This window comes from Trichoderma citrinoviride (assembly GCF_003025115.1).
Source record: "Trichoderma citrinoviride strain TUCIM 6016 unplaced genomic scaffold BBK36scaffold_16, whole genome shotgun sequence".
NCBI classification, from domain to species: Eukaryota; Fungi; Ascomycota; class Sordariomycetes; order Hypocreales; family Hypocreaceae; genus Trichoderma; species Trichoderma citrinoviride.
In genome coordinates this window covers 604,819-620,270 of record NW_020194724.1, presented here as the reverse complement: position 1 = coordinate 620,270, position 15,452 = coordinate 604,819, and the positions used below count along the sequence as shown (strand labels likewise).

The following is a 15,452-nucleotide window of genomic DNA, read 5'->3' as shown; positions in this document are numbered from 1 at the left end:
CGACCATTTGCTGTGGCTGGTGCACAAGTAAATCCAACATGCTTCTCAGTCGAACCCGATCAAACGCGGCCGGCCACATCGCTATTGACGATGGACTCAAGAAACAAGTGACATCTCCAAATGTCGGGGACGACGGCAGATTCGAGCTGTGCTTTCATGAAGACGCCGCAAGCCTTGCGACTTGGTGTAAGAACCTCCAAGAGACGTCAAAACGAGTGCAGACAGGTCCTTGCGCTGGTCGTGGTATCTGTAGACGAAAGTCGACGGGTGGTTTCTGTCCGCCGCTGAACATCGCCATGCTCATTGTCGGTTCTCGCGGGGATGTTCAGCCGTTCATACCAATCGCCCAACTGCTCTCCAAGCCGCCCTATGGACATCGAGTGCGTATCTGTACGCATCCCGCCTTCAAGGATTTTGTCGAATCGCAGGGCGTCGAGTTCTTCAACATTGGCGGCGATCCCGAGGCCCTGATGTCGTACATGGTGAGGAATCCAGGCCTGGTTCCCAACCGCAAAAGTGTCAGAGCGGGTGATATCGGCAAGAGAAGGGCAGAGATGTGGGAAATCATCAACCGTGCCTGGAGAGGCTGCATAGAGGCGGGAAACGGAATGGGGGATCCGGTTCGGGCGACGGATGTTGAGAATGTCGAGGATCTCTTTCTTGCAGATGCGATCATTGCCAACCCGCCATCCATCGCCCATATACACTGCGCCGAGAAGCTGGGGATCCCGCTGCACATGGTCTTTACTATGCCATTCTCTCCTACCACTGCGTTTCCTCACCCACTGGCTTCCATGAACTACAGCGGCGCCGATGCCAAAACCGCCAATTACCTGTCCTTTATCATGATGGAGCTGTTGATGTGGCAGGGGTTCGTCTCTTACTGCTTGTGTACCAGATCATCTGCTGATATTCTCGAGGTAGTCTTGGAGATTTAATCAACAAATTCCGCCGCCAGAAACTCGGCCTTGATCCGATCAGCGTCATGTGGGGATTTCAACTTCTCTCCAGACTGCGGGTGCCTTTCACATACCTCTGGCCCGAATCTTTAATACCGAAGCCTCCCGACTGGGGCTCACATATCGAGGTCGTTGGGTATTCGTTTTTGCCGCTTGCGAAGTCCTACAAACCTCCTCCCGACTTGACGGAGTTCCTCGAAAAAGGGCCGAAGCCAATATATATCGGATTTGGGTCTATCGTGGTAGAAGATCCTGACGCATTCTCAGACCTCATCTTCAAAGCTGTCAAGATAGCGGGAGTCCGTGCCATCATCAGCAGAGGGTGGAGTGGTGTCGGAGACAAATGCAGGATCACGGAAGATGTCTATCTAATCGACAATTGTCCACACGATTGGCTCTTTCAACAGGTCTCGGCAGTTGTCCATCATGGTGGCGCTGGAACAACGGCCGCCGGCATTGCGGCCGGTCGACCCACGGTCATTGTCCCGTTCTTCGGCGACCAGCCATTCTGGGGGCAGATGATTGCTCGCTCTGGAGCCGGACCAGATCCTATTCCGTTCAAATCACTGACAGCTGAAAATCTGGCCGAGAGCATATCTGTTGCGTTGATGCCAAGCGTCCAAGAAGCCGCAAAACGAATGGCAGAGGATATAGCCGATGAAAACGGCGCAGAAGCAACGGCCAAGAGCTTTCAGGATCAGATTGGATTAGACCAATTCGAGTGCGAGATTTGTCCGGGTCGATTAGCCACACACCGACATAAGAAATCGGGAACACGGTTGAGCGGACTGGCTGTCGCCTGTCTTGTCGATCGTGGACTCATACAGCCTCCAGAGCTTGAGCTCATCCGGCGCAAGAACTGGTACGTCGACGAAGGTGCTGAACATCCCCTCGTCGGCCTGGCAGCTGCCTTCACTGGCCCTATGATGGACATCGCGACGGCCACTTTCGACTACTCCCATGCGTTGCGGTATCGACCAAAGCACACAAAACTAGAAGATAGAAGGCCGTCATGGATAGACCCGTGGGTCGCAGATAAAGTGACGATTGGTTCGGTAGGCAGCGATGGAACTTCACCAAACCGTCGGATCAATCCGACAACCTTCTCTACAAGGGAGATGGAGCTGTACGCTCACAAGATCGCGAGAAAGTCGATCAAGACGAACAACGCCGATATTGATACATTGGTTCGCCAGCCATCGTTATACGACAAGCAAAAGGCCGCCTGGCATGCTCGCGAGAGAGGTCGAAACGGTCACCTGTTTTATCTTACACGAGCAACGGGTCGGTACGCCGTCGAGCTCACCAAGGTCGGCCTAAAAACCCCCGTAGCGTTCTTCTACAACATCGCCAACGGATTCCACAACTACCCCTCATGTGGCTACGCTGGCGTTGAGGTTCGTCGTCGAGACCAGATCGTCGACTTAGAAACAGGCCTCGTGGCGGCTGGCAAGGAGTTCACGCTGGGCATCTGGGATGCGTTCAGCGGGGTGGTCATCTTCCCTTATAAGAGTGTCCATGAAGAAGGTGCGAAGGGCCTTGGAAAGGGCGTTTGGCGCGGCTCAAAGGGATTTTTCTCCAACTTGGGTGCATGTGAGTATCGTCCCCTATCGTCTCGTGTAGCGATAATGAAGTGCGCCGTGGCTTCTTTCTCAATGACAGAGAACGTTTGCGACGAGAGATTCTGACTGACAACTTGTAGCTGCTTTTGGACTGCCCGGTTACACACTCAAAGGGTTGGAGAAAGAATTGCAAAAGCATCATCTCACCAACTGTAAAGCCGAGATCATCCTCATCAGGCTACGTCAAGGCATTGAAGCCTTTCGCAGAGCCACTCCTCAGGAAAGAGACGAAGTAATCAGGCGGTGGAATGCACGCAATTGCCCACAAAAGCAGCCGTAATCGACCTCGATTCGGCAGAATGATGCGAGCTGATGCCAGCTGGGGAGTCTCCCGCGTCAGGGCGGGATGTCCCGCCTCTATAACCGCCGAACTCTCGGCTACTTCCGGCTTCTGTATTCGACTTTCTGTATCATACACGCTCTCCCGAAATACCCACCAAAAGTTCTTCGGCGCGGCATTCATTAACGGTCCGGTCCGATTCAAGCGCAGCCAAACTAGTACACGTACACGCGATGGTGGTTTGGAAATTACATTTCTTCCTGGACTCAACTGGCAATTTGCAACTACGTGATAAATATTTTATAGGATAGAATGATACCATATTCGATGTTCTTTTACATGCGAATGCATATGCCCCAACCATTCTAGTCGTAAACATGACATAGTGCTCTTTAAGCACCGTGTGACAGACAATTGAGAGTTACAGCGTGGTGTTAAGATATGCTTATATGACAGTGGGCTACACTTTCCTAACCCTGTACGGTAATTTCATGCTCCGAGTTTGTCATGTACGATGGTTTGGGTCAGACAGTATGCCTTGAGACCCTCAAGCCCCAACTCGCTGCCAATGCCACTGCGCTTGTGTCCTGCGAACACGGCATCTACTTGCAGTTCAGCATGCGTGTTGATCCATACCATTCCAGCCTGCAGCTGCACCGCCATTCTTTCAGCTCGAGCCGGATCACGAGACCAGACTGAGGCTCCCAGTCCGTCAGCAGAGTCATTGGCACGCTTGATGACATCTTCCTCTGCTTCCCATTTGAGAACAGGAAGAATAGGCCCTAGACTGTGGGTTAATCCTTCAAATGCGACCTTATTGAATATGGCGGGAACTTACCAAAAGGCTCTTCAACCACAACCCGAGAGTCATCTGGAGGGTTGTCCACAATAAGAGGGTTCATAAAATAGCCCATGCCCTGGGAAAATGCATGCTTCACGTCTCCGGCCACAATGTTAAGCTCATCATCTTCAAGTGACGCCACGAAGGCCTTGAGTCTATCATATTGCATCACATTCTGGATGGGTCCCAGATTCGTCGATTCATCCAGGCCGTTTCCCACGACAAGTGCATTCGTAGCCTTAGTCAACTGCGCCAAGAACTCATCATAGATCGATGAGTGTACGTAGAGCCTTTTGATGGAGATGCAGACCTGTCATTGTCAATATTTACCAACCAAATTGACTTGCGTGGGGTAAATGTCCCTATTACCTGACCGCTGTTGGTAAAGGCCTTCATAGCAGCCTTCGCTGCAACTTTGGGAATATCCACATCTGGACAGATGATTGCCGGATCGTTGCCGCCCCTGTCATTTATAAGCTAACCGGAGGATTGGATGCAAGCTTAGTTGCGACATACAGTTCGAGTGTGACTTTCTTCAAAGAGGGTGCGGAGCTCTGCAGGACTTTGATGCCGGTAGCAGTCGAGCCAGTAAAGGAGACCTTGGCTACATCGGGATGCTCGGTGAGCCAAGGGCCAAGCCTATCATCTCCGCTCAACACTTGAACAACGCCTGGAGGGAAGTAATGTTGAGCGAGTTCAATCATCTTGAGGCCACAGTAAGGCGTGAAGGGACTGCTTTTAGGTCAGCTCGGATTAGATATGGTGTACGTGACTATGAATACGTACGATGGCTTCAAAATGATTGTGCAGCCTGCGACCAACGCTGGTCCCATCTTAAACGTGACTAGTTATGGCGTCAACGAGGTAAGGTCTTAATATCATGCGGGATTAGGATAACATACGAATTGTCATAGGGACTACTCAAAGTTAGCTTAACATGACGACGAACAGAATGTAAGGAAGAAACATACAATTCCATGGAACAATGCCCACGCAGACGCCGACAGGCACATACCGCGTCACCACCCGACGATGTTCAGTATCCTCGACAACCTGTTCCGGTAGAGACATGCGCGCGAATCCCTTCAAGAAATCGGCTGCACCTTTCGCTTCTCCTCTAGCAGCACTCAACTATATATGGTCAGTGAAAAACAGTCTTTCATGGCTATAGTAACGCACATACGGGCTTCCCTTGTTCTGTTGTCAACATGCGACCGAAGTCGTCGGAAAGGGCGACGATGGCATCAGCATATTGAATGACTTTTTGCTTGCGCTCTTCGATAGGGATCTCGGCCCAGGCTGCAGCAGCACGTCTGGAAGCATTCACGGCTCTGTCAACATCTTCGGGTGTGCTGACGGGTACCGGAGGTAATTTTTCCAATGTTGCCGGGTTGATTCCGTGACGAGTCTCGGTTGTATTCTCCAGCTCGCCATCAATGACATTGTAGAATGATTCAAAGCTGATATTTATCATTCTGATGGTGCGAAGCTGTCCGGAACGATTTACCAGATGTTTCAATATTTGTTCTGGGTACATTAACTGTAATGATATATATAGGTATCTATACGTATAAGTCCATGCTCTCACAACCCGAGGGTCTCTTTCAAGGGCCTGTCAATGAATAATCGGAAACTTGAGGTCTGCAGAAGTACCTTTCGAATCCAAGTAATCAAATAGTTCAGTCCGGGTCCGTCTCCCAATATTGCCTGTGGGGCTCGGCTCTTCCCGCACAGGCAGACGAGGGACGGAATTTGTTATTAAGCGGGGGTTTGGAGTCGAATGCCCGATATCATTTGTTTGTCTTCTCAAAGCTGCTCCATGACTGTCTAATCTTTATTTGGAACTATGGAATCGATTAAATGTTTATTCGGGTTATTGTAGCTGCTGCTCACATGCTTGTAGAGCCGGTCAATTGAGTTGGGTTATCCCACACGGAAGACGGCAACAAATCGAATACGGAACAAAACACCTTATGTGGAATCTCAGTGGTAAATGACATCATCTTCGAAAACAGAAGAGTATAGCGTATTCAGAAGCTAAAGGGTTAGGGAAATACTAAGACAATATAACAGTCTTATCAGCAGCATATGGTCTTACGGCTAGAATCTCGTTTTTGAATGCCCCAGCGCCCACCTAGCCTTTTCTCTTACTGTAGGTTTGTTCATAACAAATCTTACACTCATTGTGCATCAAGCAGTTAGTACAGGTTCCACTTGATCTCGCCCAGCACCGGTCAGTAGAAATCGACTACTAGACACACTTTAAGATGAAGGCAAACTCTCCCTGTCCTCACAGTCATGCTCTACTGAACTCCAACCCATTCTTCGCAGGTCAGACCCAGTCAGGATTCTCGTCGAACCTGTCTTCTTCAGGGTGTTCCGGGAGATATGTAATATCGGCCCCCAGAGACATAAATACCCTGTATTCCCGCAAATATGACGTGCTGAGAGCCACTCCGTGTCTGTGATACACGAAGCAAAGGCGGCCTGCGGCTAAACGTGCTGGGCTTACCGCTCCATGGAGCCGCAGCAGGAACGACAGTGGCGGTGTCACGATGATCGGTGTCTTGGCTGCTTGTGATCATGACGCGGAGAGTTTCATTGGAAGCCTAATGACTCTACATACGAACTTCGGTTGCTCACGAGGCGACTTTATCACGAACGACTATCAAGACATTTGAGTACCATTTCCAAGACGAGGAGATCTGAAGCTCAAGTGTACACTCTCTTGAGTACTCATTTCGTCTACTCAACGAGCTAGGTTGCGTAACTTGGTCTATGTAAGCGGTACGCCACTTGAGTTCAGTCGAGGTACATACAGTATCCGGGCTCCCGTGGATGGTAAAGTTGGAGTTGGCTGCACCGATGGCTAGTGACATGAGTATTGCAGCCCAAAGGTGGATAATAAGTGGCCAGGTAGAGAAGTATCCAAGGAGCTGTTCGCGAAGGAGCTTCCGAGTCCATGCCACCGACACATGGGAGCAGATGAAAGAGCCTTACAAGCGAGCCGGCATTAGACTTCGGCCGATCGTCTCTGCTTCTCGAAGGGGAGGCCACATAACGACCCAAATGTCCTTCTACATTGTGCTTCAGGTTCCCTGATGAGAACAGGCAAATTACACGAAGCGTACACAGCAGTTACGTCCATACAAACAAAATGGTCGATCAACGTAAAGTTATGAATGCTGTATGAATCTACTTCGGACTTTCAGATAGAGGTTTGCTTCAGTTGTCCATTGTTTTGGTCTGTAACTTTTTCTCCTTACCGCTATAATTTGTGCATATGCTGACACTATAGCGATTTCTGGAATCAAACTCTACTCCTACTGTGACTGTGGCGTTATTCGGTATAAGATTCCAGTACAAATCGTTCCGGTTATGTGACACTTCAGTCTGTTATAGAGGTTACTTTACCTACAGAACATGAGAGCCCAGTTCCACGATAACATTTCCCTCGAGGAGACAGGTGCGCTTTGAAGAAGCCATGGCTTGTAGTCGTCGAACGATAGCAGCTTCCGAACACGGCCGACTCTGACCATCGGCAGTCGATGTCGTGCTTGGCCGGGGCGCCGCTGGCGGGCCGCTTGAGTGGCTTGCTGTCGCGTCGGAGGCTCGGAGGCTCGGAGGCTCGCAGCATTCGGAGCGTGTTCGCAGCTCGCCCATACGCCACAGTCCTGAGCAGCACCGACATCACTTTCTTCGGAACAGACCTCATCTTCGAAGCAGTGCAACTTACTGTGGCCCTCAAACAGTTTGCGATCAAATACTAGTTATCTTATTGGCTCGTAGAGTAGGCGAAAGCAGATGCTCACAATCCGTTTCATTCAGTAGAAGACGGGGTGGACCCTTGCCGAGGCAAAGTGTCCGATTCATCTACCTGCTGTCAAACAGTTACCCATTTGGGCTGCTATACGAAGTAGACGTACTCGGAAATGGCAAATTCTTCTGCATTTTCGGCTCTTACAATGGGATAGCTGCTTTGTCGGATTTCCAACCTGAATCTGACTTCGTACTTCTGTTTGCTCCAGCTGCCCGCAAGATTGTGCCTTCGGTAGGCTCCTGTGCTCACCATCAGAAGCCACCACGCCTGCGCTGAACTGATTGAGGCAGAATTGTCCCAATTCGTCTCCATGGTGTCAGCAGAGTGACTATAAGCTTCCAGTTAAACTCGCGGCGTGTTTTAGCTCGTCTCACTTTCTTGGCGCTACTGCCATCATCCCAGGCGTTGAAGCACTAAAAACTCGGAGGAAGCGGGAGGATGCGGAGTATGGAGAAGTTTCCCTAAGTCCCGAGATCCGCGTACGCGAATTTGAAGGGAGTGATGCATCAATTTTCCTGGGGAAAAGGAAAAGAACTAAGAAAAAGGGCATCGACCCACGCGGGGGGGGCCTCCTTTCCTGTTTGCCATTGTTTCTTTCAGGTCAACAGCTGGTTTCTTCCCTTTCCCTTTCTCCCAAACCCCCATTGCCTATGCTGCTGATTATTCTTGTTTAAACAAACAATGCCACGACGACGCGCAAGCAAGGCCTGCCTCCACTGCCGCCAGAGAAAAGTCCGCTGCGATGTGACGCTTCGGGGCGTTCCCTGCTTGAATTGCCAGCTCGACCACCAGTCCTGTGCAGTTCAGGAGCGAAAGTCGAAACGGTATGGCAGCTTCCACCAAATCATAGGCAGTGATGGCCAAGTGGAAATCAGGGAGTACGTGTCGACTAATCACAAAGGCGACTCAAGAACGCTGTCAAACTCAAAAAGCTCTTTTCACAAACAGGGCGGTTCGATAATTGAGGGCTTATCGACGGGAAGGATGAATGACAACCCATCTGGCATAGACAGCATTGATCAGTGGGCCAAGAGACTGAGTGCTCTCACGCCAGTGAGCTTGAGAGGTTCGCCAGTCGCCACTTTCAATGCTTCACACCAGGATGCGAACTCGTCTGAAAGCCAGTGTATCAACCTCGAAGGCTTCTCGCCCAGGACAGCATTCACAATCTCAAAACTACACACTAGTAGCCTAAAGGCGGAGAAGTCGAGTGCTTGCGATACATTCGCAGATCAATCAACAGCCGCGGTATACAACAACTTTGAGAGTCTACCCTTCATCAGACCGCCCGACCTGGCACATGTATCAGCACTGGATATCCGCTTCATGCAGCTGAATGGATGCTTCGACCTCCCTCCTATGCCCATTCTCAATGAGTTCGTTCGAATATACTTTCTCCACGTGCACCCTATCATACCACTCTTTGACGAGGGAGAGTTTTGGGATTCCTACTCATGTACCAACGAGAAAAGGATCTCACTACTTGTGTTTCAGGCGATAATATTCGCCGCCTGTGCTGTGAGATCAATCTGCTCCGTGACGACCAGTCCCAGCGCTTCTCTAACAGCACCGTGATACCTAGTTCATTCCAGGAGCGATCGCAGAAGCAACCGGCTTTGACTGTCCCCGAGCGGCGACAGCAGCATTCTATAAAAAAGCAAAGGTATAGAGCCCCCTTGCTTTGTATCTGTCTCCTACAAAGAATAGCTATTGACAAGACGCAACCCAATAATGTGCAAAACAGATTCTCTACGACTTCGAGATCGAATGCGATCCCATTTCCCTGGGCCAGGCCGCGTTATTATTCACATTCTGGCCTGGGTCACTAAGACCGGGACCGTCTAAGCAGAACAGCCAATGGCTGAGCAAAGCGATTGGACACGCGAAATCCCTTCGAGCTCATCATCTGACATCGAACACGGGTCGAGACAAGTTGCCAGACATTCCGCCGCGGACGAGGATATCGCTCAGACGCCTGTGGTGGTGCTGTTATATTCGCGACCGAATCATTGCCTTGGGCCTCCGTAGGACGCTACGAATTCCTGAAAAATACCCAACGCTCGATATCGAAGACTTTGAGGATGAGATCCATCGCTCCCGCGTCTACAAGGCAGAATCGAAGCGGTGCTTCTTTGACATATTCATGCGAATCTCAAAGCTATGCGTCGTGGTCACGGACTTGTTAAGATTGTGCTCGGTTTCAGAACACGGCCTCGAATGCGAGACGAATATAACCGTCACCGACAGGCAAGAAGCTGTGGCGAGCTGCACCGCCCAGCTGCAGGAGTGGTATGACAGTGCTCGGCAGCAGTTCCCGGACGACGCAGAACAGCCGGGAATCCGGCCACATTTTGTCATCATACAGACCAACCTCATGTTCACGTATTATTTGTGAGTGTGAACTGGATTTGACCGTGTGGTGGGCGCGTGAGGGCTGACAGACGCCTTGATTGATAGCGCTGCGAAGTTGGCCATCTTCCACCAGGAGATATTCTATGCGGTTCGCGACTCGGAAAACGCAAACGGAGAGGGGCCATATCCGGCGTTGGCCGATAAAAGCGACCAAGTTCGTGATGCTGTCGACAATGTGATCAAACATCTCGCGAACCCCGTGCGGCTCGGGCTCGCTCAATATCTACCTATCAGCGTGTAAGGGCTCAGCATCTTCTTATGCTTCAGTTTCCTCATTGCTCACTTTGAACGATACCCAGAGTTGCATTCGTTGCTATGCCCCTCATGATGCAAATCATCAACGCCAAAATCATGGCTCGAGGCGTTGCAAACGCGCGAGCAGAGGTGCATCGGCAGCAGCTCCATTCCTTGATCAGTCTGATCAAGCAGTGCCATCCGCGGCTCGACGGCATTGATGCGGTTTGTGTGACAATTCGACGACTGACGGATCTGGCCCAGGCGCGCTTCATGTCGGGAAACGCTTCCCAGATCACGGAATGTTTGGATCTCATCGATCGCAAGCCGCTCGAATATCTGCGATTATTCCTGAACCTGGACTTGAATCTGAGTAACGCGACGATGCTGGACAATATCGAGTTCCTCGAATTAAGGGAGGAACTGCTGCGAATCAATAAATACTCGTCAGAAGCTGATGCTCAACAAAGCCCATCTGCGACTGAAGGAACGAAGGCGTCTTCGACGCCAACAGGTCCAGATGCATGCGATAGAGATCTTCCAGAGGCCAAAGCCGACGCACCAGGTGACATCGATGACTCGTTTTTAGACATCGACCAGCTATTAGGCGGAGATGGACTACTAGAAGCCGACCCGGCTTTCATGGCTCTAGAACCTCATTTTATGATGAACCAACAGATGGAATGGGAAATGGATGCCTGGCTGTTGGGAGAAACCTAGGAAGAACGTCCGGACCAACAAGCAGACGGTGACCCGTCTCTCACTCAGCTGTCCCGCCATGTGACAAACTATTACCTCTACTCCGGAGACGGTCTGACATGCATCGTTTCTTTTCGGCGCCGAGAAACCGGTGAAGAGACAGGGAGAGACCAAGAAAAGGTTCGGATAGCACTGGCACTAAGTGTATTGTCATTGACCGTATCTTACAAGCAAAACAATGTAGTTCGATGACCCATGACATGGAATGAAATAGATAGTTCAGCCCCCAAATGACAGAGAATTAACGTCAACTTCAGCTTTTTTGTTTCGTCGTGCCGAATTGCCTGATAGTAGTATTCCCCCGAACTTTGTCCTCAGCACCGGTCAAGTAAGCCAAGAAGGGTTCAAACGTGCCGTAGACAACAGCTCTGCCCACGAATCACACCACCCTTGCAAGAGATGGAGTGTTGCATTTAGCCGGAGCCTTTCACCGAGGATGCAGTGAAAACGTGGATATTTACAACGGCAGGACACCATTTCCAAGGCAGCCCGGGCTCGGATGCCCAGTCCGGAGGGAGGCAGATGACTCGTCTCTCTCCCCTTCAGAGCGCACACTTGGATTAGCGGCGGCTCCCGTATTCGATACGTCTCCAGGTTACTCCATATGTACATGTATACTGCCGGTTAATATAGCCGCTTTGTGGGAGAATCCCTGGCGGCGACAAGGCTTCCCCATTCGCGAAGTTGTGGGTTTGTGGGGTAATATTGCCGCAACTTGGAGGACTGCTATTCGCCTCGCCAGCTGGAGAAGGTTGAACATTCGGTACTAGTAGTAGTAACATTGAGTCAATACGTTTTTGTGTGTCTAAAGCTACGATTTCACCCCCCTCAGCAACTCAGCTGTTGTCCGCCTCATGATCGTCCTGGCCTCGACTGACACAAGTTTTCGGGCGAAGAATTTGTGTAAACGACGTCTTACTTCTCGTGTAGTATTTGCAACCACATGCATCTCACCTCCCAACCTCGCTCCTTCGCTATCATCACAAACAGACAAGGGGCCAACCTGACCAACAGTTTTGCCCTCGGGCTTAATCTGGGGAGAGCAAACACGCGCCACACACGTCGCAGCGGCCACTAAAATCGGACCGTTAACAGGTTCATACACACTGTTCCTCTAGATCCTGTAGGACCAAAGAGAGCGCTGCCCCCTGTCAAACCTGGGGCCCCAGTACATACCCCAATAGCTTGGGGTTGGGGGGGGCTTTTCGGCTTGAGCCAGTCGTGAGCTACGGAAGATTTCAAGGCGGCGGGCTATTCAGGCTAAATGGGAGCAGAAGAGCAAGCACTCCTTGCCGCAGCGCCGAGAAGTGACACTCCTTGTCGACGAAGATTATCCAAGTTTGCAGCGTGTTGGACATTGGGAATGCCCTTGCCGTCGGGCACATGGAGACGAGGCGAAGACAAGGTGTGGTGTATGGTCTTGTCTGGTCTGGGGACAAATCATATATAGTCGTAATTGACCCTCCTGCTCCCCAGGGTCGCATTCCGGGATGTGACAGAGCTCGGTTGAGAGTGCCATATCTTCTTCTTCTTCCCTCGTCTGTCGCCTCATTGTCCTCTCTCATCAGTGTCACCTGGGCTTCCTCTCTCGCAGAGTGTGACAGAAGAGATACAGACAATCCCATCTCTATCTGCCTCTCCTCTTCACAATGGGCGCGCACACCGACAGCGGCGCCGCCATCTATGATGCGGCGTTGCATCGTCGCCAGGCCCTCATGGGCGCCAGTGGAGCTCGCGCTCTGGTCAAGAATTTCCGCGTCTTCAGCCTGGCTGCCTTTGCCTGTATTGGCGGTGTTCTGTATGGTTACAACCAGGGCATGTTCTCTGGCGTTCTTTCCATGCCCTCTTTCAAGCAGCGTGAGTCTACACCACTGGAGCATATTGTTAGGTAAAACATCAGAGACGCGTCTAACAAGGGGCACCAGACATGGGAGAATACGATCCTTTCGACCCCAACGCCAGCCAGACGAAGAAGGGTTGGCTGACGGCCATTCTCGAGCTCGGTGCCTGGTTCGGTACTCTCTTCTCTGGCTTCATGGCCGAGACAATCTCTCGCAAATACGGAATCATTGTTGCCTGCTTCATCTTCATCATTGGTGTCGTCGTCCAGGCCTGTGCCATTGACGCTGGTCCCAATGCGATTCTCGGAGGCCGATTCGTTACGTATGTTTACCCAGACGACAGAGCGCCACTAAGGACTTTCTCTTGTATACTAACCTGTTAATAGCGGTATGGGAGTCGGTAGCTTGTCCATGATTGTGCCCATCTACAACTCCGAAGTGGCCCCTCCGTAAGTCCTCATCTTTTCTGCCCTCCTACGATGCACGTCATGAAAGTAAAGTGAACAGAAACAGCTAACAATGTGGCCAGTGAGGTCCGAGGTGCCCTTGTCGCCCTCCAGCAGTTCGCTATTTGCTTCGGTATCATGGTCTCCTTCTGGATTGACTAGTACGTCCTCCCAAATAGCATATGCCCGCCTCGGTGACACTTCTAACGCTCAACCCTTCCAGTGGAACCAACTACATCGGCGGCACCCAGCTTGGCGAGCAGAGCGAGGCTGCCTGGCTCGTACCCGTTTGCCTCCAGATCTTGCCCTGCCTGTTCCTCCTGATCGGCATGCTCTTCATGCCCTTCTCGCCTCGTTGGCTCGTCCACCACAACCGCGAAGACGAAGCCAGGCGCATCTTGTCGACCCTCCGCGGCCTGCCCATCGACCACGAGCTCGTGGAGCTGGAGTTCTTGGAGATCAAGGCCCAGTCGCTGTTCGAGAAGCGAAGCATTGCCGAGCAGTTCCCTCATCTCCGTGAGCAGACCGCTTGGAACAACTTCAAGCTGCAGTTCGTTGCCATCAAGTCTCTGTTCCAGAAGAGAAGCATGCTCAAGCGCTGCGCTATCGCTGGTATCACCATGTTCTTCCAGCAGGTATGTGTCATCTGGTGGCTCATGAAGAAGAGATGAAGCTTGCAGGATAACGAGACTTACAATCGCCGCAGTGGACAGGAATCAACGCCGTGCTCTACTACGCCCCTACCATCTTCCAGCAGCTCGGACAGACCGACAACACCGTCTCTCTGCTCGCTACCGGCGTCGTCGGCATTGTCATGTTCGTCGCCACCGCTCCCGCCGTGCTCTGGATCGATCGAATCGGACGCAAGCCCGTGCTCATCACCGGTGCCATCGGTATGGCCACGTGCCACATCATCATCGCCGTTCTCTTCGCCAAGAACGCGGACAGCTGGCCGGAACACAAGGCGGCCGGCTGGGCGGCTGTTGCCATGGTCTGGCTCTTCGTCGTCCACTTTGGCTACAGTTGGGGCCCTTGTGCCTGGATCCTCATCGCTGAGATCTGGCCCTTGAGCTCTCGACCATATGGCGTTTCTCTGGGAGCTTCCAGCAACTGGATGAACAACTTCATGTAAGTCAACACCATAGGTGAGAACACCAGACGTCAGATGCTAACAGTCTACCCTCCCAACAGCATCGGACAAGTGACACCCGACATGTTGCAGGGCATCACCTATGGCACCTATATTCTGTTCGGAATTATAACCTACCTCGGAGCCGCATTTGTCTACTTCTTCGTCCCCGAGACCAAGCGTCTCACCCTGGAAGAGATGGTGAGCGAATATTCTACTCGAGCAATCTTTATAACGAGCATTATGACTGACTGGTGCAGGACATCATCTTTGGCAGCGAGGGTGCTGCCCGTGCCGACTTTGAGCGTATGGAGGAGATCAACAACGAGATTGGTCTCACTCAAATGGTCTACCGGTCTTCTCCTGACGAGGTGGTGACTGTTGAGGCCGAGAAGGCCGCTTAAATACCCAAATTAGGAGGGCTTCTTTTATGTTGTCAGAGGACAGATATGATACTTAATGACAGGCTGTGCAAAGTCATCAAATAGGACCCCTGTTTGGTGAACAAACTCAGGCCGGAAATACGAACATAATACTGAGAACGCATTCATGAGCTCGTATCAATCCTTAGTCCAACTTTTTCGTAAAACAAGATCTTCTCAGTTGCCGCCCTTGACGCCGAGCGAATGAGGGCCTTGATGTCCCATGGAACCCTAGATTCCCGTTGATGAAGCAGAGCGAACCATGATGAATATAGCTCGTCACATAGCCTCTCGCGTAAGCTAAGCTCGGAACGGTTGCTAATCCTCATATGGGACTTGACCTCGATAACGATTTAACTCTCTTTGGCAAGCTGAGAGAAGAAATCTCGACGAGATCCCGTTAAGAGGCAGCGTCTTCCCCACCACTTCCGCGTTACCGTGAGGGGAAGACTCCACCCTCTGCCTCCACCTTGAAGACGGCTCTTATCAGCGATCTTTAACTTGCATCTCCATAAATGATACCGGTGTTAATAGGCAGATATGAGTATTACAAAGTAAGATCTCTACTAGGAGACCTTTGTACAGTTTTGGCATTCCAATCACTTCGAGCTTCAAGACTGGAATATTGTATGCAACAAATCCTCTATCTCTTATAGGGCTGAAGCTGCTCGGTGGACTGATACCAAA

The 15,452-nt window shown here is 51.2% G+C and overlaps 5 protein-coding genes across 5 annotated transcripts; 3 read left to right on the top strand and 2 right to left on the bottom strand.

Annotated features, from left to right (window-relative positions):
• Window positions 1-38: 38 nt before the first annotated feature.
• Window positions 39-2,861, top strand: BBK36DRAFT_23476 (glycosyltransferase family 1 protein; the record flags this gene model as incomplete). The annotated part of the gene is made up of 3 exons (XM_024897961.1): window positions 39-871; window positions 925-2,552; window positions 2,662-2,861. 3 exons carry the CDS (start codon window positions 39-41, stop codon window positions 2,859-2,861), a joined length of 2,661 nt encoding a protein of 886 aa, XP_024746030.1.
• Window positions 2,862-3,350: 489 nt separating this feature from the next.
• On the bottom strand, window positions 3,351-5,176 carry BBK36DRAFT_1128886 (aldehyde dehydrogenase; the record flags this gene model as incomplete). Its single annotated transcript, XM_024891678.1, has 7 exons — window positions 3,351-3,643; window positions 3,700-4,012; window positions 4,072-4,165; window positions 4,219-4,434; window positions 4,489-4,535; window positions 4,648-4,833; window positions 4,886-5,176. The coding sequence occupies 7 exons, from the start codon at window positions 5,174-5,176 to the stop codon at window positions 3,351-3,353; spliced, it is 1,440 nt and encodes a 479-aa protein (XP_024746029.1).
• Window positions 5,177-6,451: 1,275 nt separating this feature from the next.
• Window positions 6,452-7,834, bottom strand: BBK36DRAFT_23474 (hypothetical protein; the record flags this gene model as incomplete). Its single annotated transcript, XM_024897960.1, has 6 exons — window positions 6,452-6,478; window positions 6,522-6,638; window positions 6,703-6,800; window positions 6,969-7,088; window positions 7,121-7,437; window positions 7,629-7,834. 6 exons carry the CDS (start codon window positions 7,832-7,834, stop codon window positions 6,452-6,454), a joined length of 885 nt encoding a protein of 294 aa, XP_024746028.1.
• A 369-nt stretch (window positions 7,835-8,203) lies between these two features.
• Window positions 8,204-10,888, top strand: BBK36DRAFT_1184794 (N-terminal binuclear Zn cluster-containing/DNA binding domain-containing protein; the record flags this gene model as incomplete). Its single annotated transcript, XM_024896413.1, has 5 exons — window positions 8,204-8,346; window positions 8,434-9,040; window positions 9,267-9,913; window positions 9,980-10,171; window positions 10,234-10,888. 5 exons carry the CDS (start codon window positions 8,204-8,206, stop codon window positions 10,886-10,888), a joined length of 2,244 nt encoding a protein of 747 aa, XP_024746027.1.
• Window positions 10,889-12,370: 1,482 nt separating this feature from the next.
• Window positions 12,371-14,756, top strand: BBK36DRAFT_1136525 (general substrate transporter). The gene is made up of 8 exons (XM_024893009.1): window positions 12,371-12,784; window positions 12,853-13,090; window positions 13,155-13,217; window positions 13,298-13,375; window positions 13,438-13,849; window positions 13,921-14,342; window positions 14,406-14,544; window positions 14,604-14,756. The coding sequence occupies exons 1-8, from the start codon at window positions 12,577-12,579 to the stop codon at window positions 14,745-14,747; spliced, it is 1,704 nt and encodes a 567-aa protein (XP_024746026.1). The 5' UTR covers window positions 12,371-12,576; the 3' UTR covers window positions 14,748-14,756.
• The last annotated feature ends 696 nt before the right edge of the window (window positions 14,757-15,452 follow it).

Excerpts from the sequence above, each read along its gene's own strand:
- BBK36DRAFT_1136525 (XM_024893009.1), top strand. The coding sequence starts at position 12,577 with ATGGGCGCGCACACCGACAGCGGCGCCGCCATCTATGATGCGGCGTTG. Across the intron at positions 13,218-13,297 it reads AACTCCGAAGTGGCCCCTCC|TGAGGTCCGAGGTGCCCTTG; the intron begins GTAAGTCCTCAT and ends CAATGTGGCCAG. Across the intron at positions 13,376-13,437 it reads GTCTCCTTCTGGATTGACTA|TGGAACCAACTACATCGGCG; the intron begins GTACGTCCTCCC and ends CAACCCTTCCAG.